This window comes from Arvicanthis niloticus, chromosome 24 (assembly GCF_011762505.2).
Source record: "Arvicanthis niloticus isolate mArvNil1 chromosome 24, mArvNil1.pat.X, whole genome shotgun sequence".
NCBI lineage: Eukaryota > Metazoa > Chordata > Mammalia > Rodentia > Muridae > Arvicanthis > Arvicanthis niloticus.
The window spans coordinates 39,750,129-39,775,708 of NC_133432.1; the positions used below are offsets into that span (position 1 = coordinate 39,750,129).

General features: G+C 35.7%; 1 protein-coding gene across 3 annotated transcripts in view; it reads left to right on the forward strand.

Annotated features, from left to right (window-relative positions):
• N4bp2l2 (NEDD4 binding protein 2 like 2) overlaps nucleotides 1–25,580 on the forward strand; it is a 68,426-nt gene that overhangs the window by 3,523 nt on the left and 39,323 nt on the right. The window contains exons 3-6 of one of the 3 annotated variants that reach the window (XM_076923834.1): nucleotides 9,267–9,391; nucleotides 12,776–12,864; nucleotides 13,243–13,319; nucleotides 16,943–17,089. In XM_076923834.1, coding sequence (XP_076779949.1) covers nucleotides 9,267–9,391; nucleotides 12,776–12,864; nucleotides 13,243–13,319; nucleotides 16,943–17,089 — 438 coding nt within the window. Of the gene's footprint in view, nucleotides 1–9,266; nucleotides 9,392–12,775; nucleotides 12,865–13,242; nucleotides 13,320–16,942; nucleotides 24,410–25,580 lie in introns of those variants that run through there. The other 2 variants (XM_076923836.1, XM_076923835.1) reach the window with 2 other exon arrangements.

A 25,580-nucleotide genomic window follows, 5' to 3' on the forward strand; every position in this document is an offset into this window, starting at 1 on the left:
AAAAAAAAAAAAAAAGCATCAAATCTCCTGGAACTGGAGTTACAAACAGTTGTTAGCCACCACATGGGTTCTGGGAATTGAACCCTGGTTCTTAACCACTGGGCCATCTCTCCAGCCCTTTGAGATTGAATTACTATAGTTTTAAAAATTTCATATTTCTGGTTTACAATTTAAAGATAGTACAGCATATTTGTAACTGGAAAATAACTAAATTTTTTGCATTTATAAGATATATGCTAAGAAAGGTCTAAAAATGGTATCATTGGGTAAAAAGTGTCTGAAGAACTTATATTTACTTGTAATATGGTCTAAAGAAATAAAATTCATTTGTATGCTCTAAAAACTTTAATATGGTCTAAAGAAAATAAAATTTTGGGGGGTGGGGGTTCTGTACCTTTCTAATGCTGTGACCCTTTAATGCAGTTCCTTGTAATGACTCCCAGCCATAACATTGTCTTTGTTATTACTGAATAACTAATTTTGCCACTGTTAAGAAATGTAATATAAATATCTGGATTTTCCAGTGGTCTCAGATGACCCCTGTGAAAGGGTCATTCAACCCCTAAAGGGGTTGGGACCCACAGGTTGAGATCCACTGCTTTAGACAAAAAACATTCAGTTTATAATACAGATTTTCAAGCTAGATTATAAGCTATTTAATTTTTCTTTGTGTTTTGATTTGTGTTATTTATGTGAAGATTTTGTAGAAAATATGAAATTAAGACTCAGAAGAGTGAAGTTGTACAAAGAGACAATGTTCTAGATTTAGAATGTCAGAAAATAGTTGAGGTTTGGAAATTGGATGAAGTAAGTCTACTAGTTAGAATTGAATATAGAAAAATATAAGGAAGTTAGGACAACAGATTGGAGAATGCTGAAATTAAGCTCAGTAGAATTTCAAGAACACTTAAATGTAGTGAGAGATTAGGTAGAGGTGATTATGTGTATATTTGCTTAGAGAAAAGGTGAACATTTAAGAGTGGAAAGATGGATGCATAGTAACAAGTGTTATTTGTATCACGATTTTCAACTTAGTACTTTGACATGGTGAGATGAGTTATATTTTCATTTTATAGGAGCAAAGGCTAGAGGAAATAGTTAAGGTTATCAGAAGCTACTTACAATTAAAAACCAACACTCCCCCCCCCAAAAAAAACCAATGAATTTCCCCCATTTTATTTTTTAAAGGCTTTAAATTTTTATTTATCCATCTTCTACTATATTTGTGTATGTCTCAGTGGCCCTGCCTTCATTTTTAGTATCTACTATGTCTCTACTTCTATATGTGATTCTCATTTTAAGGAGCTTGGTTAAAGAGATTTTAAAAAAAAAAAAAACCCACCCCCCTCCCCCTCCCTCTCCCCCTCCCCCTCTCATTCTCACAAACACACAATCGTGCTCGAGTTTGCGTGCGCGCGCGCGCGCGCGCGCACACACACACACACACACACACACACACACACACACACACACACACACACACACACACACTACCTCTTTAGATTGATATTGTTTGGACAGCCAGAGCTACTTATTCAAGAGTGGGTTCCTACGTTTGTTCCAGACTACCTGAGGCGACCATACTAAGACACTGTCTTTGGTTTTTCGAGACAGGGTTTGTCTTAAAATAGATTCGTTGTTGATTTTTTTGAGGGGGGTTATTTGTTTGTTTGGGTTTATTTTTTTGAGATATGGTCTTTCTATGTAGCCCTGGCTGTCCTCAAACTCACTATGTAGTCTAAACTGGTTCAAAGTCACAGAGATCTGCCTGTTTCTGCATCCCAAGTGCTGAGATTAAAGGTGTGTGCCACCACATCTGGCTTGACCCCTTCATGTTTAAATTACTAACCCTTGGATTGTTTGGCACTGAATGTAAAACCTCTTCTGATAAGAAATACTTTCATAGAGGCATTAGCTTTTAAAACAAAGTCTGAAGAGAAGAATAAAGAATTGTTAGATTCAGAGCCCCGCTGATTTGGGAAAATCAGTGAGTCAGTGTGGTAGTGAGTCCCATTCCTAGTTTAGTCCTTATTTCACCATCTTCATACCTTTAGCACTGTTTGCTCCTGCTGGTGATACAGTGGCTTATTTAAAGGTCGTTTTAAATGCCTCCTGTTTGTTTCTTCGTTTTGAGACAGTGTCTTAGTATGGTAGCCTGAGGTAGTCTGGAACTTAATATGTAATGTAGTCCAGTGTGTCCTGGAATACACTGAATAAGTAGCTCAGGCTGTCCTGAAACTCATGCCTTATAGTGTTCTAACTTCCCAACTATTGGCATTGCAGATATAACACTAACTTTTTGAGGGTTTTATTTATCTTGTGTCCTTAGTAATTTCTAACTTTATATAGCTTTTACTAAACTTTTCTACTTTGTGTTCAATATCAGCTACACAAGATAGTATTATCTTTTCATTCATTGATGGTTAATCTAAGCCATTTTGGTTATAAGAAGGCAAGGGTTACTTGTTTCTGGAACTCTGCTACCTGCTTGTTAAAACTATTATTGCTTGATTTTGGGGGGTGCTTGGGGATAAATTATTGTTATCATTACTGATTACTACTATTCACTTGATCTTGAGGGGGGGAGTACTTAGGGATAGAACCTGAGCCTTGTGTACACCGTGCAAGCATGCTACCACTGAGCTTTATCCCTAGCCCTTGGTTTTTTGAGATAGGGTCTTCCAAGAAATCTCAGGCTAGCTTGAAATTTGCCATGTAGAAATTTGTGGTAGAGGTTGGCCTCAAACTTAGGAACCTCTTTAGTACTGACTGGGATTACAGGTATAAATCACTACACTTGGCTTGCTACTAGCTTTTAATGAAAGTATTAGGCTGACTTCTAAAACAGATGCTGACTTTCAATACTTAGGACTAAGCAAGAGAGAAACACATTTCTTATAACCTTTGTAGATATCGTAAAGTGGAGGTTGCTCTTCCAGGCTACCTAACAACACTTTGACAGGTTCATTTTAGGCACGGGATTCAAGGATATTTGAATAGAACTTTGTTACTATTATAGTTATCCTTAGGTAAACAGAGTGCTCTGACCCAGTATTTGGACATAGAACCATTTAAGGACCAAGCCTTGGGTGTTATTTCTAGGAAGGTAGAACATAGATCCAAAGTTGTTGTTGTTAAATCATGCAAGGGAAAGGGATTGTTTAAAATACTTCATCTAACTTCTTTTAGTCTGATTTTCACTTGTGAGTGTATTTTCAGAAACAAGCTGTCAATTTTATCAGCAAAATATATGGTATTTATCAAAGATAACAGATTGTTGATACACTTCTAACAGCTTGTACATTTTGTACATTTTGGAGAATAGTCCAGGCTTAGCTAGAAAGGGATATGATTTTTCTGATTGTGCAACTGCCTAGCTTAATTATCCAAATGGTCTCACCTGTGCTAAAGTATTTTAAGGTAAACTATAACATTTATGTTGTGTACAATGTAATATATTTTATATTTTAAATATGTTCGGTATTGTAAGCAGAAAACCAAGCTTGGCAGCAACAGCTATAATATGTTTAGACCCTCAGAGGAGGTAAATGATAATTACAGAAATTAGGATCCACAATGGTTTAGTAAATTTATCTCATAGCATATCCCTTGTAAATACTAGAACTAGAAATTTGCACTTCTAGAGGTAACTCCAGAACTTGACTAAAACCATACTGTCCCCAACATGGTAAGTGCCCAAGACATTTTTGCTGATGACTTCATTCATTTATTCACTCATTCATTCATTCATTCATTCATTCAAGATCTCAGTGTATAGTACAAGGTGTACTAAAACTTGTGAATTTCCTGCTAGTACTGCCATATCTAGCTATTGTTGAGGATTCTGAGGCAAGAGACTATACAGTTGTCCCTTGGTATTTGGTTGCAGGTTCCTGTACAGGTATCAAACTCTTTTGATACTTAAGTCCCTTAAAAGAGCATCACATTTACACACACACACACACACACATATTTATATATATTCCTACATGTATTCTTAAATAATCTGTGGATTCCTTAAAAGGCCCAGTACAATGTAAATGCTGTTAGTTACTGGTATTTTAGGGCAGTTGGAAAAATGTTCAATAATGGTAGTATGATATATTTAACAGATTCATAAAAAATATTTAAAATTATACCTTCTGTCTTATAACATCCAAACTTCTAGATAGATAAAGGACCAACATAAGTAAAATCGAGAAGAAAATTAAGGATCAAAGAAATAATAGTAATCTGGGCTAGCAAGATGGCTCAGTGGGGTAAAGGTATCTGCTGTCAACCTGATGACCAGGATTTGATCCCTGGAATTCACATGGTATGTGCCACCCCCACCCCTGCCCCCAAAAAACACAAAATAAATGTTGCTAAAGAGTAAAGAGTTTGCTAAAAAAATACTTGATAATTTACAATCCAGGATATAAAAAGATGAAAGAACTTTAAAAAACAACTTTTTAAAAAAAAGATTTATTTTATATATGTGAGTACACTGTCGATGTCTTCAGACACACCAGAAGAGGGTATCAGATCCCATTACAGATGGTTGTGAGTCACCATGTGGTTGCCGGGAATTGAACTCAGGACCTCTGGAAGAGCAGTCAGTGCTCTTAACCACTGAGCCATCCCTCCAGCCCCAGAAAACAACTTTTAATGTTGACATTTAAACCTTTTACTGTGATAAATGCTGTTCATGTTACTTTCCAAGGTAAAAGGAACTTGAGGTTAAATATTTCTATTCTTCCCCACCCACTTCCTTTGAGAAAGAATGACCTTTATTGAACTCAATAGGAAATACTTGTCTCTGGTCTTATAGTTCTTTATTCTTATCTGAGAAGCATTAAGTAGATACCCTTAAGCACCTGGGTAAAGTACTCCTGTACCAGGGTCTTGGCTGTGCTGGGTTCAGTATCAGTGGTTCTCAGCCTGTGGGGTGCAACCCCCACTGGGTCACATATCAGATATTATGATTTATAAAAGTAGCAAAATTACAGTTATGAAGTAGTAACAGAAGTAGTAACAGTAATTTTATGGTTGGGGGTTCTAAGGTTAAGAACCACTGGCTTGATTGCTTTGGTTGTTTGGGATAGTAGCCTTGCTGGCCTACAACTCTAGGACTTACTTTGTAGGCCTCTTGGCTGGTCTAGAAGTTAGTGATCCACCTTAGAAACTTTGTTTCCAGATCCATTTAGCAACCTTCAGGGGAGGAAATTGTACAAGGATCATTGCAGGCCATTGGTTTGGGAGTCAGAAAACTTTAACTGCTGCTACATATTAAACTCTGATGGTTGAACTTCTATAATTAGTTTCTATGCTGGACTTAATGCAAGACTATCAGTGTTTTGAAAATTGAATGATATTGACTAGATATATGTGAGACATATAAAGATAACGCTTGACAAAGTGTGATTCAAATGGCCACTGATAGTGGTTTTTTAAAAAATATTATTTATTTATTATTATTTATGAGTACACTGTAGCTGTCTTCAGACACACCAGAAGAGGACACCAGACTATATTAGAGATGGTTGTGAGCCACCATGTGGTTGCTGGGAATTGAACTCAGGATCTCTGGAAGAGCAGTCAGTGCTCTTAACCACTGAGCCATCTCTCCAGCCCATGTTTGTTGTTTTTTTTGTTTTTTTTTTTATTTAGATTTACGTATGTAGTTTATGTATGTGAGTACACACATTGTCACTGTCTTCAGACACACCTGAAGAGGGCATCAGATCCCATTGCAGATGGTTGGGAGCCACCATGTGGTTGCTGGGAATTGAACTCAGGATCTCTGGAAGAGCAGTCAGTGCTCTTAACCACTGAGCCATCTCTCCAGCCCATGTTTGTTGTTTTTTTTGTTTTTTTTTTTTTTTATTTAGATTTACGTATGTAGTTTATGTATGTGAGTACACACATTGTCACTGTCTTCAGACACACCTGAAGAGGGCATCAGATCCCATTGCAGATGGTTGGGAGCCACCATGTGGTTGCTGGGAATTGAACTCAGGACCTCTGGCAGGATAGTGTTTAATTAGTCCAGAATATTAACATTCTGGGAATCCATTTAGAATACCTGACTAGAGATAATTCTGAGTAAAAGAATTTTAAAAATACTGATATTATTTTTGGTTCACATGCTTAGTATGGTATCCCGTCTCCCTAGATTCATGAGTACTAATTGAATTTCCTGAGTTGAATCTTTATAACCTAAGATGGTTGTTGAGTTTGAAAAGGATCCATGTAGACTTCATGCTGTCTGGGAAGAAAATGTCTCATCAGGCTCAACTTTTGCTTATTATTTATATATTTAAGAAGGTCTTCTTGGAGATTTGTTCATGTTTTTATTACACTAATTAGATGATGAAAATGGACTATTGTTTTCCTATTTTTTAACTTGGAGAACTTAAACCATTTCTTTTCTTTTTTTTTTTTTAAAAAACATTAAAACAAAAAAAACAAAACCAGAGGGTTTTATTTCTGTCCCATTGGGCAGGGTTCGGCAGGACAGGGAGCAGGCTCTCAGAGGGTCAAGGCCTCCATTGTATGCCAGCACGACACCATGATGACTGAGTCTCTGTGTAGGAACATCTTGGAGGTGTAGCGGTCCTTCTTGACAGGCTCGGACTCCTCCTTTCCCTTGACGCCCTTGAGGATCTCAGTTGACATCTCCTTCACACTTTCCAGCACCATGTTGCAGTGCCTGTTAAAAGGCCTTCACCTTGCCCGGGAGCTTCTTCCTCCTGCTTCTGTAGCTCCTCTGGGGTCATCTCACTCTTGGGTTAATTGAGGAGACTCATGGTGGAGGGTTTTTTGCTCGCAGATTTAAACCATTTCTTTCTTTCTTTCTTTCTTTCTTTCTTTCTTTCTTTCTTTCTTTCTTTCTTTCTTTCTTTTTTTTTTTTTTTTCGGTTTTTCAGGACAGGGTTTCTCTGTATAGCCCTGGCTGTCCTGGAACTCACTCTGTAGACCAGGCTGGCCTCAAACTCAGAAATCCACCTGCCTCTGCCTCCCAAGTGCTGGGATTAAAGGCGTGCGCCACCACCGCCCGGCTCTTAAACCATTTCTTAAGCATCTTAAAAATCATGTACAGAGGCCAGCCTGGTCTACAGAGCAAGTTCCAGGACAGCCAGGGCTACACAGAGAAACCCTGTCTCGAAAAACAAAAAACAAAAAACAAAACCAAAAACCAAAAAAAACAACAAAAAAAATCATGTGTAATAAGTTATAGAACCAAATAAAAGCATGAATCTGGAAATGACAGTCTAGAGTCTGGTACTGTTGAATATAATTAGTTATGATATTATTTATAATCAAAATACATTTTCAAGTGATTGAGCTCTGGTTTAAAATGCTATGACATTTTAATTTAAAAAAATTTTTTTTTTTTTAGATTTTTAAAATTTTTATATGTTAAGTGTTTTGCCTGCATGTGCCTGGTGCTCTTAGAGGTCAGATCCCCTGAAACTGAAGTTACACATAGTTGTCAGCTGACAAATGAGGGCTAGGAATCAAACCAGAAACTTCTTAAAGAGGAGTCAGTGCTCTTAGCCACTAAGCCATCTATCTCTCTAGCCTCAACCTTTTTTTTTTTCCATTCACAAAATACTTAAAAAGCTTCTATAGTTTTTTTTGAAACTAGGCTATTAAACAAATTAACCAATGCCATTGTAGCATTTTATATGTAATTGTTCACTTCCTGTCCCCACCCCAACTTGTTTCTTTCCTTCCTTAGATAGTCTTCTCTGTTAAAAAAAAAAAAATTCAACTCCATTTCTTCCAAAGTACACAGACAACCCAGACCTTCGTTTCCATTTAGTTTGGTTAATGTAATTTGCAGTAAAATGATGTAATAATATACTCTAACCCTGTAACTAGAAATATAAGTTTGCCTATTTTGAGACATTTGTCTTTATGAGCTGTGGAGAGGAGCAGTGGCATTTGTCATGTTAATAGTTGATGTTCTCCCTATTACCTTATAGTAGGAAGTCCTCTTGACTCATCCCAGGACTGGCTTGTTTTACTCTTAAGCCACTTCTTCCACTGTCTACCCCTTCCAACTCCTTCACATGCTCACATTTCCTGGGTATTTGCCTAATAGTTGAGAGGGAATTGTGAAACTGGGAAATTAAACTTTTTGTTGGATCCAAATTTTTGTCTTTCTGTGTTTTCCCTTTCTCAGGACACTCCCAATCTCACTGATTATGGAGATCCTCTTGTTGTTGCTTTATGTTTCTTTCTTATCATTGTTCCTTAAGTAATACAGTGTATATAGCTATTTACATTGTTTTAGATACTTTAAGTAATCCAAAATTTCTTTAAAGTGTGTGGAAAATGTGTACAGTTGATATGTAAATATCACACAATTGTATACACAAGGCTTAAGCATCAGCAGATTTTGGTATCTGAAGGGTCTCCCTCTCTGATACCAGGGAACAATTATAATTTCAAGAGTAACATTGTTTCCTTTGAGTTTACATAATGTAAATTACTTGTACAGGCAAAGGTAAGTATAGTGGAGTTGACTTTCTCTTGCTGTTTGTGGAATAATGCTGTGATTGACTAACTAGGAACTTCAGATTGGAACTGATGGTTTGGGATTCTGGATTCTTTTCAAATTTTATTATATGTCTTTCCACATTTCCCTACACTAATTATTCCTGTAAGATGCTATCATTTTTTGTTTTTATTTTCAAAGCAGAGCTTACTTGTTACTGATATGATCTGAGAAAAGTTTGTTTAGTATTCAGTGATTAATTTTATGTAACAGTCTCTAAAGTTTAGTCTGTTATACTTTAGAAACCATATGTTGTTTTCAATCTTATGTCTTGGGCTCTTTATTACTCGCACATGCGAGGCATGTTTGTTTGTGCTGCGTTTGAAAGCTGTCTTGGGTCAAATACATTTTTCCTAGATGGATGGCTTCCTTAATCTTACTTGGTTTTTAGGTTACATGTACCCAGAGCAAAACATGTTTAGGTTCTTAATACCAATTCATAGAGAGCTAAAGCAGGCATAGTTGTCAGTTGGTGTTATTTGGAAAACAATACATGGTGTTCTAAAGTCGCAGTACAAGTGCTGGTTTGCAGTTTTCATATCTGTAGTTGATAGAGTGAAGTATGAAGTGATCTGTAAAATCTGAACTGTCTGAAGCGATCAGTTCCTCTGCTGTTCTGCTGCAGTGCCTTACGGAGTCAGTGCCAAGATTCCACTGCTGATGTGTCTGTCCAGTGGCTCCTTTGTCTGGTTATAGAGCTTATGATTTCTTTTGTTAACAGAATTCTGCTTGGTCAGAGTCGTGATGGCATCGTCTTCAGCACTGATGACTATTTTCATCATCAAGATGGGTACAGGTACAATGTTAATCAACTTGGTGATGCCCATGACTGGAACCAGAACAGAGGTTTGTTTTGGGCCAAGGCTCCTGGGATGGAGTATTTAACTATGAGTCATACCTAGGATTTATTTTTGACTTTTTAAAAATATTTATTTATTTATTTTTGACTTTTAGCAACTGAATGACTTTGACAAACTGTTAGTAGATTGGAGTCCTAATTTCTTCTTATGTAAGACATGATAATAATTATTTGCCCTCTCTGGTCAAGATTGTAAGAATCAGTGAATTTAGATAAAATGGGATGAGCTATAAATAGTTTACCAATATAAACTGATAAAACAGAGGTGGGAACATTTCAGTAGGCTTTCTTCTTTTACACCTTAGGAATAATTCAAAGAACTCTTCACACCTTTGTTTTTGTAGTATGAAAGTTATTTCTACCCTGAATAATACTAATGTCTTAAATCTTAATAAAAGTACCTATTTTAGTTTTACTATACAGGTTGATATTAAAAGAACCCTATCTAATACTTCATTTTAGAAAACATGGGTCAGTTTCTTTACACCATGAGTATGGTCTCAATCTTGACAGTCCCATTTGTATCAGATGAGGGATTCCTCTTCCCTTTAAAGAAATTACAGATTCCTTGGAGCTCAGACCTAGAGATTCTGCTTTAGTTTGATTTAGAATGAGACCTAAAAGCTGTGGATCTTTAAATTTTTTTAATTAAAATGTTTTGTTTTGTTTTTGTTTCTGTGTAGCTCTGGCTGTCCTAGAACTTAGAAATTCACCTGCCTCTGCCTACTGAGCGCTGGGATCAAAGGTGTGCAGCACTACTGCCCAGCAGCTGTAGACCTTTAAAAATGTTTTCATTTTAAAAAATTTATGTATATAGGTATTTTATCTGGATGTAGATTCCTGGTACTGGAGTTACAGTTTTTGAATCAACAGAGGTACACCACAATAGAGAGTTGTGGGTGAAGGGAATTGAACCTGCATCCTCTGGAGGGGCAGCCAGTGCTCTTAACGTCTGAGCCATCTACCTTGCTCTAAGTTGTTGTTTGTTTTTAATTTTCTAAATGATTATATTGTGTATTAGATCTAGAACTATCTAAAAACATACATACTATAATTTACATTAAAAAACCTACATTTAAGTTGACAAGATGGCTCAGCAAGTAAGGCTTTAAACTAGTCTTAGAATATGCCTGCCCTAAACATTTGTATTAGGTACTTCCTTTTTGCTGACCTAATATACAGCAAGTGAAGAGGAACTTTGAAACACTTGTGTCCCTCCACCCCCCAATGGGAGAGGCTAATTAACATTCCCTGGTCTGGGGACACTTGCAGGATTAACAGTCTGAGGAAGAAGGGAGAGGCTGATTAACATTCCTCTGACTATCTGGAAGGGAACCCACCTTTGGGTGGGGAAGGCCCAGAGCATGAAGACACTTTCCCAGGACAGACCAACACTTGCCACCTATAGACAAGGAAGGTCCTTGCTGCCTCACTCCCTAGAGACTAGTCAGCTTAAAGAGTCACACTGTTCTGCCAATCACATCGTGCCTGATGGCTTCTGCCCTAAGGACTATATAAAATTTCACTGACTGAGTAGCACGGGATCGCCTCTCTCCTTTTGGGGTGCAGGGTGGCCCCAGCATGCTGAAACATTAAAAATTCCTCTTGCATTTTGCAGCGATCTCTCGTCTCTGCGTGGTTTACTCAGGGGTCTCTGGTAAACTAAGGCTCTGCTTGCTAGAGTCTTACACAAGAAGCAACTTAAGGAAGAAGGATTTATTTTGGCCCACAGTTTAAGAAGGAATACATGGCAGGGAAGGCATAACAGGAACATTATGCATCTGATCACATGGTATCTACAGTCAGGAAGTACAGGACTAAGTGTAGGAGTTGGACTATTAAATCTCAGAAGCTCACCTCTGATGACCCATTTCCTCTATCCCGGGCCCTACCTCTTAAAGGCACTTTGGCCTTTAAAAACATCAGGGAATTACTTGTTCGTACTGGGGCATTTCCTCCTGCCACTATAAACAGGTGTAGCCAATCCTTTGACATTGCAGTACAACCCTGTCCCCTACATTGTTCACTCTTGAGAACTGGGCTGTCTATTTAAAATAAAATAAAATATATATATATATATGTGTGTGTGTGTGTGTGTGTGTGTGTGTATACATACATACATATATATATTTTTCAAATGAGTTTATAATTTTGTATTGGGCCACAAATCATGACGATACTGAGCCACATGTGGTCCATGAAATACAGCCACATGTGTGTGGTCCATGGACATGCCTCATTACATTATGTTGAATTTAGTGGTCTGGGTCCTGTATATCAAGAAAATTTCCATCTTTGCATTCAACTTTTACAAATTTTCTGAAGTTTTTTTTTATCTGATATTCCTGAGGTTTGCATACATTGCTGTCATTAACAAATCACTGTGACAGTGCTTCTCCCTCATACTCAAGAGATGGCATTGGTACAGGTGATAGTTTAGAATAAAAGCTGCAATCTCCTCAGTCACACATTTGAGAATCATGATTGTAAATGATAAAAATCATTACTCTAATTGATAAAACTCAGTCCAACTGTGGTATTGAGCTGCTTGATTAATGAAATTTTACTTGTGGATAATGTCTTTCTTTTACACTAACATTTCAAATGCATTACTTAAATTCTTTTTCATTTTTATTTATTTATTATGTGTGTATTTGTGTATGTATGTGTGAGGGCAGGTACAAATGTGCCCAGTCTGTCTGAAGATCAAAGAACACTTTTTTCAGAAGTGATTCTCTCTTTCCATCTTGTTTTGAGGTAGGGTTCCTCCTGTTTCTGTTGGTGCTCTCCGTAGTCAGGCTAGTGGGACTGTAAGGTTTAAGTCTGTTTTCCTGTCTCTACCTTCATCTTGTTGTAAGAGTTCTGAGACTACAGATGTGCACATTGCCCTGCTTTTTATGTAGATTCCAGGAATGGGCTTTGGTTTTTAGGCTTGCATGGCAAGTGCTTTTCTGTCTAAGCCATCTCTCTCATATTATTTTTATTTTACAGAAATGACTACCACTCTGACCTATAAAAGATCATACTTTATTGCTTTTCAGTGGTTTTTTTTTTTATACTTTTCATTTGAGAATTTATTTCTATGTAAGTAAATTTTTGATTCTTGTGTCTTTATTTCCTGTTAATTTCCTGTTAATGAGATTAGGTCTAGACTGAAATGTTCATTAGCTGTTAAATGAACAAAATGGTCCAAGATGGTTTTTGTGGCTTGTTGAGTTGTTTGTTAAAACCAACATCCAAAGAATACATCTGGCATGTCTTATATTTCATGGCACTAATTGAAGAGATGCTACAGTTTTTGTTTTAAATGCAAAGATGTATTGTTTCTTTCTATCAGATATTTAAATTTTATTTATATGTTTTTATTTCAGCAAAACAAGCTATCGATCAGGGGAGATCTCCAGTTATAATAGACAACACTAATACCGAAGCCTGGGAAATGAAACCATATGTAGAAATGGTAAGTAATAGACTTGAAAGTTTTTGTTAATTCTTAACAGACTTTCAGATTCTAAAAATTAGGTTATTTTACTTTTATTACTACGATATTTTATTTTCCCTTGCTTTCTAAATAGGTTTGTTGGGTTTTTTAATCTCTTAAAAAGAGACTGATGTTTATGATGATTGCATGTGTTCATCTTTTTAGATACTCCTGGACTTGCAGATAGAATTGGAATTCGTCCAGTTACATAGCCTTAACATTTTTCTAAGCCACATTTACCAAGAAGCATTTTTCTTGGTTGAGCAGCCTTCCTGTTGTCAGATAAAACTTGTTTCTGTGTACCTTCTTTTCCCTAAGATTGTTCTCCGGGTTTTGTCTTCTCCCTCCCCTGTGTAGGCCATAGGAAAAGGATACAGAGTAGAGTTTCATGAACCGGAAACTTGGTGGAAGTTTGATCCTGAAGAATTAGAAAAGTAAGAGCCTTATTTTTATTGAATCCTTTTCTTGTTTCTTGATTATCTTTGCATGGTTAGTTTCTCTCTGACTTTTCTTGTCATCTTTGTTAGTTAGGATCAGGGTCTGTTTATTTTTTAAGAGGAACAAGTTTTTGAAGAGCTTTGCCATTCAAAATTTATCAATTATCTATTGTTAAATGTGTTTGGGTCTTTTTCTTATTATGAATTCTTTTGTATAAGTTTATTGACTGATATGTGACATTAGGGCTTCGCCATCATCCCTCCATCATCATGTCCTCTTGTGGGTCCCACCATCACCTTTGTACCAAGATGTGTTTTCATCTTGCTCTCATTTTTTCATCTTTGTATAATTCTATCCCAAGAGCCTTGGCATCACAGTGTTTGGGAATTACAGTTTGTTTGGTTTTTGGGTTTTTTTCTAGAATGGTAATATGGTGTATTTAGTTTGTTTTTGTTTGTTTTTTTTTTTTTTTAACCTATCAGAGTTGAGGGCAATATGTTGTTTCAGACATTTTAACATTTCTGCTTCAAATTATGACCAGTCATGTTCAATAAGAGTCTGCATGCTCTAGTTTCTGTAAATAGGAAGTTTTCTCCTAAGAAAACTAAGGGTTTGTGAGTTCGTTTCTGGGCTGTTTAGAGGTTTGGGTTTATATCATATTTTGTAAGAGACTGTGGACTTGGAGCCTCACTCTTGTTCTGTTTGCCGGTGCCCTTCCCTTTGTGCCACTGCATGGCTCCTCACTCTTCTTCTCCCTGCTTTGATTCTCTTCCTCTCTGGTACCAATTTTATTGAGGTATAATACAACTTACCCATTTAAAGTATACAATTCAGTGATTTTTAGTGTATTCATAGAACTGTAGAGATGTCAGTCCTCTTTTTAAACTGCCCTTTTCACTCTATCTTCCATCAAAGTTTGGCCCTATCCTGCTTCAAAACGGTATTTTTTATTTTCTGCTGGTATTTATAGAGCACAAGTGTGTACACATAAAACACACATTCTGCTGTAAACTGAATCTTAGCCTTTAGGCTATTGTTCTGTGTATGAGGCCCAACTATTTCTCCATCTTTCATTCCTTTGACTACTCTCTTTGTGACTCGTGTGTTACATACTGATGATAATATCTGGCTGGCATTGTTTGCAGGCCAAACTATATATGTTACACTAGAGGTAGAAGAGATGGAAATTTAAAACTAAAGATAGTTGAATCGTGGCATACAAATGTCTGAATTATTAAACTGTCCTATAGTTATGGCTTCATTTGTGTTTGAGAGACTGTTGTAATTAGGGTTTTTGATTGGGTCTTCTCTTCTCTTCTCTTCTCTTCTCTTCTCTTCTCTTCTCTTCTCTTCTCTTCTCTTCTCTTCTCTTCTCTTCTTTTTCTGAGACAGGGTTTCTCTGTATAGAGCCCTGGCTGTCCTGGAACTCATTCTGTAGACTAGGCTGGCCTCAAACTCAGAAATCAGCCTTTCTCTGCCTCCCAAGTGCTGGGATGAAAGGCATGCACCACCACTGCCAGGCTTGTTTTTTTTTTTTTTTTTTTTTTTTTTTTTTTTTTTTTTTTTTTTGAAACAGGTTTTCACTCTTTAGCTCTAGCTGTCTTGGATCTCACTGTGTAGATGGTCTCAAACTCACAGAGATCTGCCTCCCCCAGCTTTTCAAGTACTAAGATTAAAGATGGGAGCCACTATGCCTAGCAAAATAGTTTCCTAATATAAATTAGCAGCCACTTTATTTTAACTGATATATAGCATAATCTGAATTTTGGAAGAATTGGATAGAATCAAATAGCTGATTTGGCTCTTTTAGATTTAGTCATATTTTACCAACTTTTTAAAGTTTTATTTCAGTTGTTGTGTTTGGGTTTCAAACATGCCAAGCTGGTGGTCTACCATTGATAAATTTCCCTAGTCTATTTTTTGTCAATTTTTAACCTTGTATCTCTTTATTTTTCCCTTCTGTCTCTGTTGTTGCTCTTAAACTTTTAATTGTAAAACATCAGATTAGGACCAGGTGTAGTGGCACATGCCTTTCCTTAATCCCAGCACTCAGGAGGCAAGGTGTGTGTGTGGGTCTCTGTGTTTGAGGACAGCCTGGTGTACAAAGTGAGTTCCAGGACAGCCATGGCTACACAGAGAAACCCTGTTTAAAATAATAACAGAAAACACCCCATTAGATTAGAAAAGTCAATGTGTTTTTGACCTATTTCTAGGAAAAATTAGTAAAGCAAGAATAATACTACAAATAGAGAAAGTCTGTTCCTGTGTGTTGTCTTAAAGTCAGAGCCATATAGTAAGAGACTATACGAATAAATAAACTATCCAAAGGCCTGAATATTTAAATGACTTTTCTTGTCCATAACTCACATAAAGTTACAGAAGAGCTAGGCTTGGTGCCCCATGCCTGTAATCCTAGCACTAGAGAGACTGAAAAGCGGAATGTGACACATACTCAGCTGTCATCTCAGTATGAGAACACAACTTTTAGAGACTTGTCACATTCCAGTGTGGTTGTAGTGGTGGTGGTGTTTTGGGGGAAGACCTGATAATCTCTTACTGCTTACATTTTTTTGGAAATTTTACCTTGTAAAATTAGTCTTAATATGGTTTAATTTTGCCTTTTTCCAACTTACATGAACATGTGTAAGTAAAATCATACTGTATTCCTAATAATAAGGTACTAGTAATCTAAAATTTTTAAATGAAGTAGGAAAAGCTTGGTATGGTGGCACACACCTTTAATCCCAGTGCTTGGCAGAGACAGATGGATGCAGATCTGAGTTCGCCTGGACTACATAGTGAGTTCCAGGACAACCAGAGCTATATGCCGAGACCCTGTCTCAAAAAAAAAAAACCAATAATAATAAATAAATAATATACCTGCCTCAAAAAACCAATAATAATTAATTAACAAGATACAAAAGAGCCGGGCGGTGGTGGCGCACGCCTTTAATCCTAGCACTTGGGAGACAGAGGCAGGCGGATTTCTGAGTTCGAGGCCAGCCTGGTCTACAGAATGAGTTCCAGGACAGCCAAGGCTATACAGAGAAACCCTGTCTCCAAAAATCAAACAACAACAACAACAACAAAAAAAAAAAACCCAAAAAAACAAAAACCAAGATACAAAAGTATCATAAAATAACTGATATTTTTTATTTTTTGATAAGTGCTAGGAAATCCATTTGTTTTTTTTTTCCTGTAATTCTCAAAACACTATCTCATAATCTTTTTCTTTTAAAATTTTTTATTTTTCACCTTTAAAAATGCTTAAAGAAATTGCATATAATATATTTTGATCATATTCTTCCCCTGACTCCTCCCAGATCTCACACTCCAACTTTATGTTCTTTCTCTTTAACAAAACAAATTCTAGAAAAAAATCTTTTATTTTGCTGTATACCTAAGATTTTCAGTGAGCTATTCTGTAAGAATTAATGTCCTCTGAAATAACAAATATGAATTTTCTTGTATAAAGCAAAGTATGTCTTCTTGTGTTTATAAAATATCATTTAGACTTTATTCTATAACTGTAAAATAGCTGAATCTCTAAACCTGTACTTTGTAAAAAAATTAGAAAAAAAAGATTTAAAATTTTTTTCCTTTTTTTTTTTTCTGGTAGGAGGAATAAACATGGTGTGTCACGAAAGAAGATTGCGCAGATGTTGGATCGTTATGAATTTCAAATGTCCATCTCCATTGTGATGAATTCAGTGGAACCAACCCAGAAAAGCATACAAAGACCCCTTCCTCTCCAGGGGGAACAGAGGTGGGGAGGCTCTCTAGGCTCACATAGTCCAGTATCTGTCACAGATGACTCGTAAGAAGTCGGCTGGTTTGCCTGACATTGATTACTTTGGAGGACAAAGTAGTGAGCCTGTCTTGACTTTTGAGTAGCTTTGAATAAAACCACTCTGTTGCCTCACAAAGAGTGTTCCCTGCAAGTTGTTTAGATCCTAATATACAAATAAAAATTGCATAAAATTGTATTTTAAATGTTTTTATAATGTTTTGTGATAATACTTCTGGTTATTGTGACTGGTAGAATGAAAAAAGAATTAGGATTTTTTTTTTCTAAAACTATTTTAAACTATTTTTCAATACAGTTGAACTGCATTTTTAGTAGTTCATACTTTAAATTTTATAAAACCTACATTTTTTTGATTCATTACCCTAAATATACAGAAATACCAGCTTTTTATAGAATATTTTATAGTTGATTCCTTTAATTTGGCATACCAGTAAATTATGTTTTAGCTAATTCATAATGTGACAAAATTAACTTCATAAATTCAACTTCATAATTAGCATTTCAACTTAGTTCAAACACAGTTTCCCAGCAAATGTTGGACAGTGGGTATACTAATCATCTCCCGGATCATTTATTTACATATGATGCCCATCTCCATTGTGATAAATTCAGTGGGACTAACACAGAAAAGCATATGAAGACCCCTTCCTCTCCAGGGGGAACAGCTGGGGAGGCTCTTTATTCTCTAGGTTCACATAATCCAGTGACAATATATATCATTCTCACACAACCCTACTCCTTTCTAATTGGATTTGTAGAAGGGCAATAGAGGTAAGGCAAGTCGTATATTTTAAAAAACCTGGCAGGTGGTTCTGATAATGGTTCAGTTTTTTTTGGTGTTGTTTAATTTGATGTAATATAATTTTGATATAAAAATATTTTGGACAGTTACTTAGTGCTGGTAAAGAACATTTGTCCTGCGAAGTATGTTTTTTCCTGGTTCTAGTTCTTACTGTAAAGCCAGCTGTTTCTTTTACTGAGTGGCTTCCTTCCTCAGATTATATTCTTTTACTTAGAATTTAAAAATTTACCTGTACCTTTTCACTTTAGGTCTCTGTAATTAATGTCCATCTTCAAACACAGTTTTGCCTCATCTGTTCCTAAAGAGTAGTGCAGGAAAAAACTCCACCACTTCTTACTAAAATACCTTTGTTTTCAGTGTTGTATAGAAAATCTTTAATCTCTGGTTTATTTTCTTAACAAAAGATTTAGTTAATTGCAGTGTAATTTCAACAGTTAATCTATCATGATCCTGTGTATGCTTTGCATATTAATATTTTATGACTTTCAAACTTTTTCCTAAATAGCCTATCTTAAATCATGTAATCTTTGTGTGTTATTTTAAAACATTTTGCTGATTTTTTTTTTTCAAGTTGTGAGACTGAAAACTAGATACAGTGTTGCAGGCTTGGTCTTTTCATTACACTGTTGTTAGTAAGATGCTGACTGCTATTTACCTGAATGCTTTGTGCTGCTCGTATGTTAGGAGATCCCAACTTGTATCATCTTACCTTGTTTAGCACATGTGTATTTGTATGTATTAGTTCATCTTAGCTAAACACATAGTAAAAATATGCAAACACATGTTTGTGTGTAGCTGTAGGTATATATGTATACATACATTATATATACCTTTTTAACATAAGATTGCTTTTTAATTTAGATTTGTATTTTCTAGTATGTTACTTAGAATTGCACAGTTTGAAAATCATACAAAAAAATTAAGCTTAAGGATAGGTAAAACAACTGTTAGCTATGCTGTGTCTTTAAGAAACTTTATTCAGGACTGGAGACATGGCTCAGTGGTTTAGAGAAAGTGCTCTTCCAAAGGACTAAAGTTTGATTCCCAGCACCCATATGAGGTGGCTCATAACCACTTGTAAATCCAGTTCCATGGAATCTAATACCTCTAGCCTCTTACACACCTGTACTCATGCACATAGCCTTGCGCGCGCGCGCGCGCACACACACACACACACACACACACACACACACACACACGTACGTACGTGATTAAGGAGCTTCATTTCAGAGTCATAGTGTAGTGGGGTTTTTTGTTTTGTTTTGGTATGGTTTGATTTCTTGAGACAGGTTTTTTTCTGTGTCACCCTCCTGAACTCACTTTGTAGACCAGGCTACTCTCAAACTCAGAGATATACATGTCTCTATCTTCCAAGTTCTAGGATTAAAGGTATGCATCCACCATGCCCAGCTTAATCTAGTGTTGTTTTGAATAATAAGCTCTTAGTTAGCCAACTTTTTTTTGACAGAATAGAAGCTTGCCTTTGAAAGATACAGATTATGAATAAGTAAATTTCTAGATTTTTTTTGATAGATTTATTTCCTTGTATTTATGATTAATATCATTCAATTCAGGAGGCAGGGAAGCAAGCAGACAGATCTCTGAGTTTGAGGCCAGCCTGGTCTTCAGAGCAAGTTCAGGATAACTAGAGATATATATATTGAGACCTTGTCACCCCCAAAACAGAAAACAAAATCATTCAGAGATCATTAATCATTTCTGTGAAATTTTTAAAATTATGAATTCTATTTAAAGCAAAGAAGTCAGCATTCTTTAAGACCCTTTGAAGGTAGAAAACTGGTTAAGCACTGTGACTAATTTTTTAAAAAAACAAATAACAATAATGAATGACTATGCAGTGAACATTACTAAAATCAACTAATCATAAGACATTGGATGCTAAAAAGCCAATGCAAAATTTTCTGTTTTCAGCATCTTTTTCTTTTGTTTGAATGTAATCTGAATGCTACTAGCGCCACACCTTACTGTAGTGTGGTGTCCATTGCAGAGAATTGAGTAGCCATTAGTTGCTGTATTTAAGATATGTCACACAGCTTCTATTCTAATTCAGTAAGATCAGATTAGAATTAGTTGGGGGTTTTCTTTAGTTTTAGCCTTTGAGTAAAATTAACTACCTATGTGATAAACACATTTATAGTTATCTCTGTTATAGTCTTATTACTAAAGCACTCAATATAAGTAAGGTGAACTTTAGTATTGCTTTTCAAGTAGGTAGTTTTATTTCCATTAATCCCCATTAAAGAAAACATTGCTTTATGTATTTTATCTGTTTAAAGTAAAATTATGAAATAAAATAATTGGGTTTGTTATTGAATTGACAGTTAATTTAGGTACTTGAAGCTTGCTTATTTCTTACCTAATAGATTATTGAACTTTCTAGTTTTATATGTTGATAAATTTCAAAAAGATTTATAATTTCAAATGAAATTTATGCTGTCTAAATTTTCTTGAAATGTTCATATTTTATTTAAATTTTTATTACAAAATTGTCAGAAACCAATTTTCTGAGTAATGATAAATGAAATAAGTAGTATGTTAAATCAAGTATAAGACGTTTGAAATGTTGGAGAAATACATTTCATTGTTACTGTCATTAGTAGTGTCTTGAACAAATGTGTTTTTATTTCTTAGTCCACTGGCATGCAAATATATGCTGATATGAATCCTTTAACTGAGAAGGGCTACGTTTTAATTTTCTAATCTATACTTCATGCACAGTGTTGTGTTAAATTAGAGTTGTGGAAAGTTTCATTTTGATAGTATGGTTACCCAGAAGAGAGAATTTGGTGATAGTATAAAGAGTAGATTAAATTAGTAATCTTAAATTAGTAGATTAAATTAGTAATTTTGTCTCCCACCCCACCCCACCCCCCTCCAGGGTTTCTCTGTGTAGCCCTGGCTGTCCTGGAACTCACTCTGTAGACCAGGCTTTCTGAACTCAGAAATCCACCTGCCTCTGCCTCCCACGTGCTGGGATTAAAGGTGTGCACCACCACTGCCCGGCTTAAATTAATGATTTTAAAGTTGTTTTATGGATTGAACAATTTATGAATATTTTCCCATTTATCAGCTTTATTTTTGTAAGTTTTCTGGGAAAGAAAAATTGTATTGGGGGTTGACAAATATTCTGTTGGAGATGGCTGTCGTTAACAGAATAATATTGATATCCTGAGCACAATGATATGTATATGTGCCTTTAATCCCAGCATCAACAGGGAGAGGCAGGCAGATAACGCTGAGTTCAAGACTAGACATAGCAAATTCCAATGAAACCATGTCTCAAAAAAAATTATTAGCATAAAAATTTTTTGTTGTTTTTAAATTAAGGTAACAATAATTTAAATTAAAACAATAATTTATTTGTATATGTGCCAGATTTTTACTTTAGACCGTCCTCAGGGTAGCAAGGAGTTATGTTTGTTGAAATAGATTGTGGAAGAGCCATTAGTGATTATCTGTTTCAATTTTTTTTTTTTATAATGCAATACTTAGGTTGATTTCAATTTAGTTGATTGAAATTGCTATGTTTTTGTTCTATGCATATGCTGTTCCTGTGTGTGTGTGTATGTATGTATGTGTGTATGTATGTATGTGTATGTGTGTAATATATGTATGTAATGTATGTATGCATGTCCACCATGCATGCAATATCCTAGGATGTCAGAAGAAGGCAATGGATTCCCCTGGAACCAGAGCCACAGATGGTTGTAAGCTTCCAGGTGGGTGCTGGGAACTGAACCTGGTCTTCTTCATCACTGAGTTATTTCTCTGCCTTCCAAATTGTCAACTGTTTAAGCCTAAAGAATTCTCACTGTTTTGTGCTTTGTAAATTTCAGAGGAAACATTGAATGGTTTATTAGTATTGATTTAGTGCAGTTAAACTTTAAAAACTTGTGGAAGAATGATTATAGTTGTCAGTGTCTGGATTATAATGAATAGAATGTGTATAATGATTTAGAACAACCTTTTAATTATTTAGAACAACCTTTTTATGTAGATTCTTAACACATTGTCACTTTCAGATTTCATACAGGAAAAAGAGGATGTTGTGGCACAAAATAACTCTTAGTGTTTTTTTACATTTTTAATTGTGCCAGCATGTGTTTGCATGCATGCATGTATGTGCCTGTGCAGTCACTGCATTCATTCATGTGGAGGTCAGAGAACAGCTTGGAAGAATTGGTTCTCCCATCATGTGAGTGAGGGTCTGGGATCAAACTCAGGTAGTTGGTGGCAAGTGTTTTTACCCACTGAGCCATTCTTTCTCCCACAAGTTAATTCTTGGGGAAAAGATCGACAACAGTAAAGAGAATGATTCTTATCTTACAAAAAAAGAAAAGCATAGTTTCATATAATCCACAATTGGTTTCAAACTCATTGCATAGCTGAGGATGATCTTAAATTTCTGATCCTCCCTGCTGCCGTCTCCCAGGTGCTGAGATCACAGGCAAGCATCACCATTCTTCCTTGAATTGGGAAAATTTAATTGCTCTTTTTAGATATTTAATAGTAGTTTTAGTCATCAGTATTAAGAATAATCTATTTTTCTTCAAAGATTTCCTATTAGCAACCTTGTCGCATTTCAGGTGCTATATTGCAACATTATGCACCTCTCAGCACAGGTTTGATTAGCTTCAGTAAGCTGTATTAAGAACAAAGTATTTTTTTGTAGCTGGGACATACAGAACTAGACAAAAACCAGCACTACACCTGTTTGGTGGGAACTAAAGACTTTGTGGACTGTGTGTTGAGGGTGATAGTCTAGCTCTTTTTCTTTTTTTTGTTTTTCAAGACAGGGTTTCTCTGTGTGGTCCTGGCTGTCCTGGAACTTTGTAGACCAGGCTGGCCTCAAACTCACAGAACTCCATCTGCTTCTGCTTCCCAATTGCTGGGATTAAAGTCTAGCTCTTAGTAATTTTTTCTCTTGTTCACTTTTTTTTTTTAAACAAAGTTTTAACACCTTTTGTAAACTAATGGGAGGACTGAGAAAGAAGCTCCTGGGTTGCTTGCCTTTCAATTGTGTTTGTGGTTAAACTTGTGTTCACATTTAGTAGAGTTCATTAAAAGATTAGGGTTTGGGCAAGTGCTTCTTGTGTTATAGTCTTAGTTCATCTCCGGTTGGAGTTTTAAACTTGAGTTTGGTTTGTTTGTATATATATCAAAATGAAAGAACATTTGTTTAGGAAGGGCTTGTAGATTCTTCTTTTTTCTTAATAGTTTTAGAAGTCATGTTTCTTTTCTTTCACAGTCTTTTTCTGTATGTGCTTTCCTTCTGTTTTCTGCTTAGCAGTCTTCCTGTAGCCACGTGACATTCTTAGTGAGGATGGTGGGTAAGTGCCTAGAAAAACTATGTAACTGCTTTTTCCTTCCTGTGATCCACTGAACCCAGTGTCTGCGTGAACTTCACCTGTGGCTGCAGGTCAGCACTTCCTCTCTTGACCCTGTGGGTTAGTACAATTTTGATTGAAAAGGCTTATTTGAGAAGTTTATTTTAAAAATCTATCATTGTGATACTACTCATTGGTTGAGAGATTATCCTAAACATGGTGTAATAATCTGATGTATAGATTTAGGAGGAAGTGGGTCAGCAACCAAATTATGATGATAGGAGAATTCAGTTGATAGGTTATAGCTGAAGACTATGTCACACAGTTCACTGTTAGAGAGTTAAGCCTCCTCCAGTGCTGTTGCAGCACACCTTAGCTTACTGACACTTGTGTAAATGACAGGTTCATGCCTGCCATTGTTGGAACATAGTCCTAATACAAACTTTTACAAAAAGGAATGTCATTTAAGTTGAAGAATTTGTCCTGTATATATATTCCTCTAGTAAGGGATGGAAAAATTTAAATCTAGGGAGGACTGTATCTTTATCTGTAACCACACAGCCCTCTTTTTTAATTTAGATTAAAGCTGTAGTACTTACTCAGTTTTTGAAAAGTCAATACAGAAAGTAAAGAAATTGATAGCCGTTTAATGTTTAAATGTTTTACACAAATTATATATTGATATAAAAATGTTAATATTTGCTGTTGTGTTTTTAATGCTTAACATTTATTTCAAAAATTTCTCATTTTAATTCACATTTGAAATGTGTATTATTCAATAAATGGATTATTCTAAATTGTACAAGTTGGGTTTTTTAGTCATGCTTAATTTTCAGACAGCATTCCCTAAAATAGGTAAACATTTATGCATGGTCTTATTTCTTTTTCTGTCTTGCCTACTTATTATCTTAGCTGTATTAGCTGTAAGTGTTGTGGAAATTGCATCTGTTTTCCTTTTTTTGATGCTTTAAATTAATTTTCAAAAATTAAAAAATAGAGGAAGCAGTTTCTTAAGTTTGCTTTTATAAATAATGTTGAATTAAATAAGTTTTATAAGGAAATGTTTACACTGGAGAGTTGAGTATTTGACTTTGTTTTTACTAAAATAAATTAATGAACTGGGCTTGACTTTTGTTTCTTAATTGCTTAAGAATAGTTTGTGGTAGTTTTGTGTCATTTATTGACGACAATTTAGATTTTGCTTCAAGTAGGAAAGGCTAATGAAAGAAGAGAGAGACGGCATTGGTTTTATGACTGGATTATGGTAACTTTGAACTCAGGAACTAGAAAGCAGTAGATGTACTATTCTCGGAAAATAATGAATTATAACACTAGCTACAATCCAGTTTGTAGTGTTTCATTTGTATTTCTGTCAAATACAAGCATAGAAAATGAGCTAACAGTTTTAAATAATTAAAAATAGTGAGAAATTATATCCTTAAAATTCTAAGGAAAAATAGTTGTTGAAAATGGTATCCTCTTCCTCCTTACCATTTGCTCATTTGCTGTTTAAAAACCAGTGGAGGCCAGAATGAAATAAGAAAGATTGTCATAATGTCTTCAGAATGTCAATGCTATGGAAGCTTAGATCTTGTTTCTTTAATGTTTGTGGTATTTTTTTTTTAACAGAAGTCAGTGAACATGGTTAAGTATGACAACTGGGCCCCAGGCTTCTCCCTGAAACAATCAGTAAGAAAACACTGATCAAAACAGAGCATCTTTACAGGGTTTGTTCTGTAGTCAGTCATATTTGATGATGTGTCTGATGTCATACCAGAGCCTCTTTCTCCAGATTGATGTTACCAGGAGGCTTTAGAGATGATCATGAGCTATGATCAAGTCTGCTAATGATTTGATTATGTCTTTTAGGTCATTTATAGTTATCAACACTTTCCTAGACAAATCTGGAAAAAAATCCAGATAGTTGTTATCCTAATCTTAAGTGATTCACCAAAATGTTCATGAGCATTTTCAGAAGTTCTCAAAAGGACTGGGTAGTGTAATCCTTAGTATAAATTTCAAACCAGAAACTTTCTCCACTGCTGAGAGCTTAGCCCCTAGCTAGGTCCTGTCCTCTCTGAAGCAGCCACGGGGGAAGTCTTGGTGGGGGCAAGACTTGGTCTTGTGAGACATTAAGGTTGCTTTGTATAATAATGTTTACCTGTCTTTAAGTTACTCTGAAGCCAGAAGCTGCAGACCTTTGGGTGAATTAACACTTGTTGATTAACAGTGGAAGGGGTTTGGGGGGTTGTTAGGTAAAGGATTAATTGCTAGGGCCTCTTTCTCTCTTCCCCAGAAG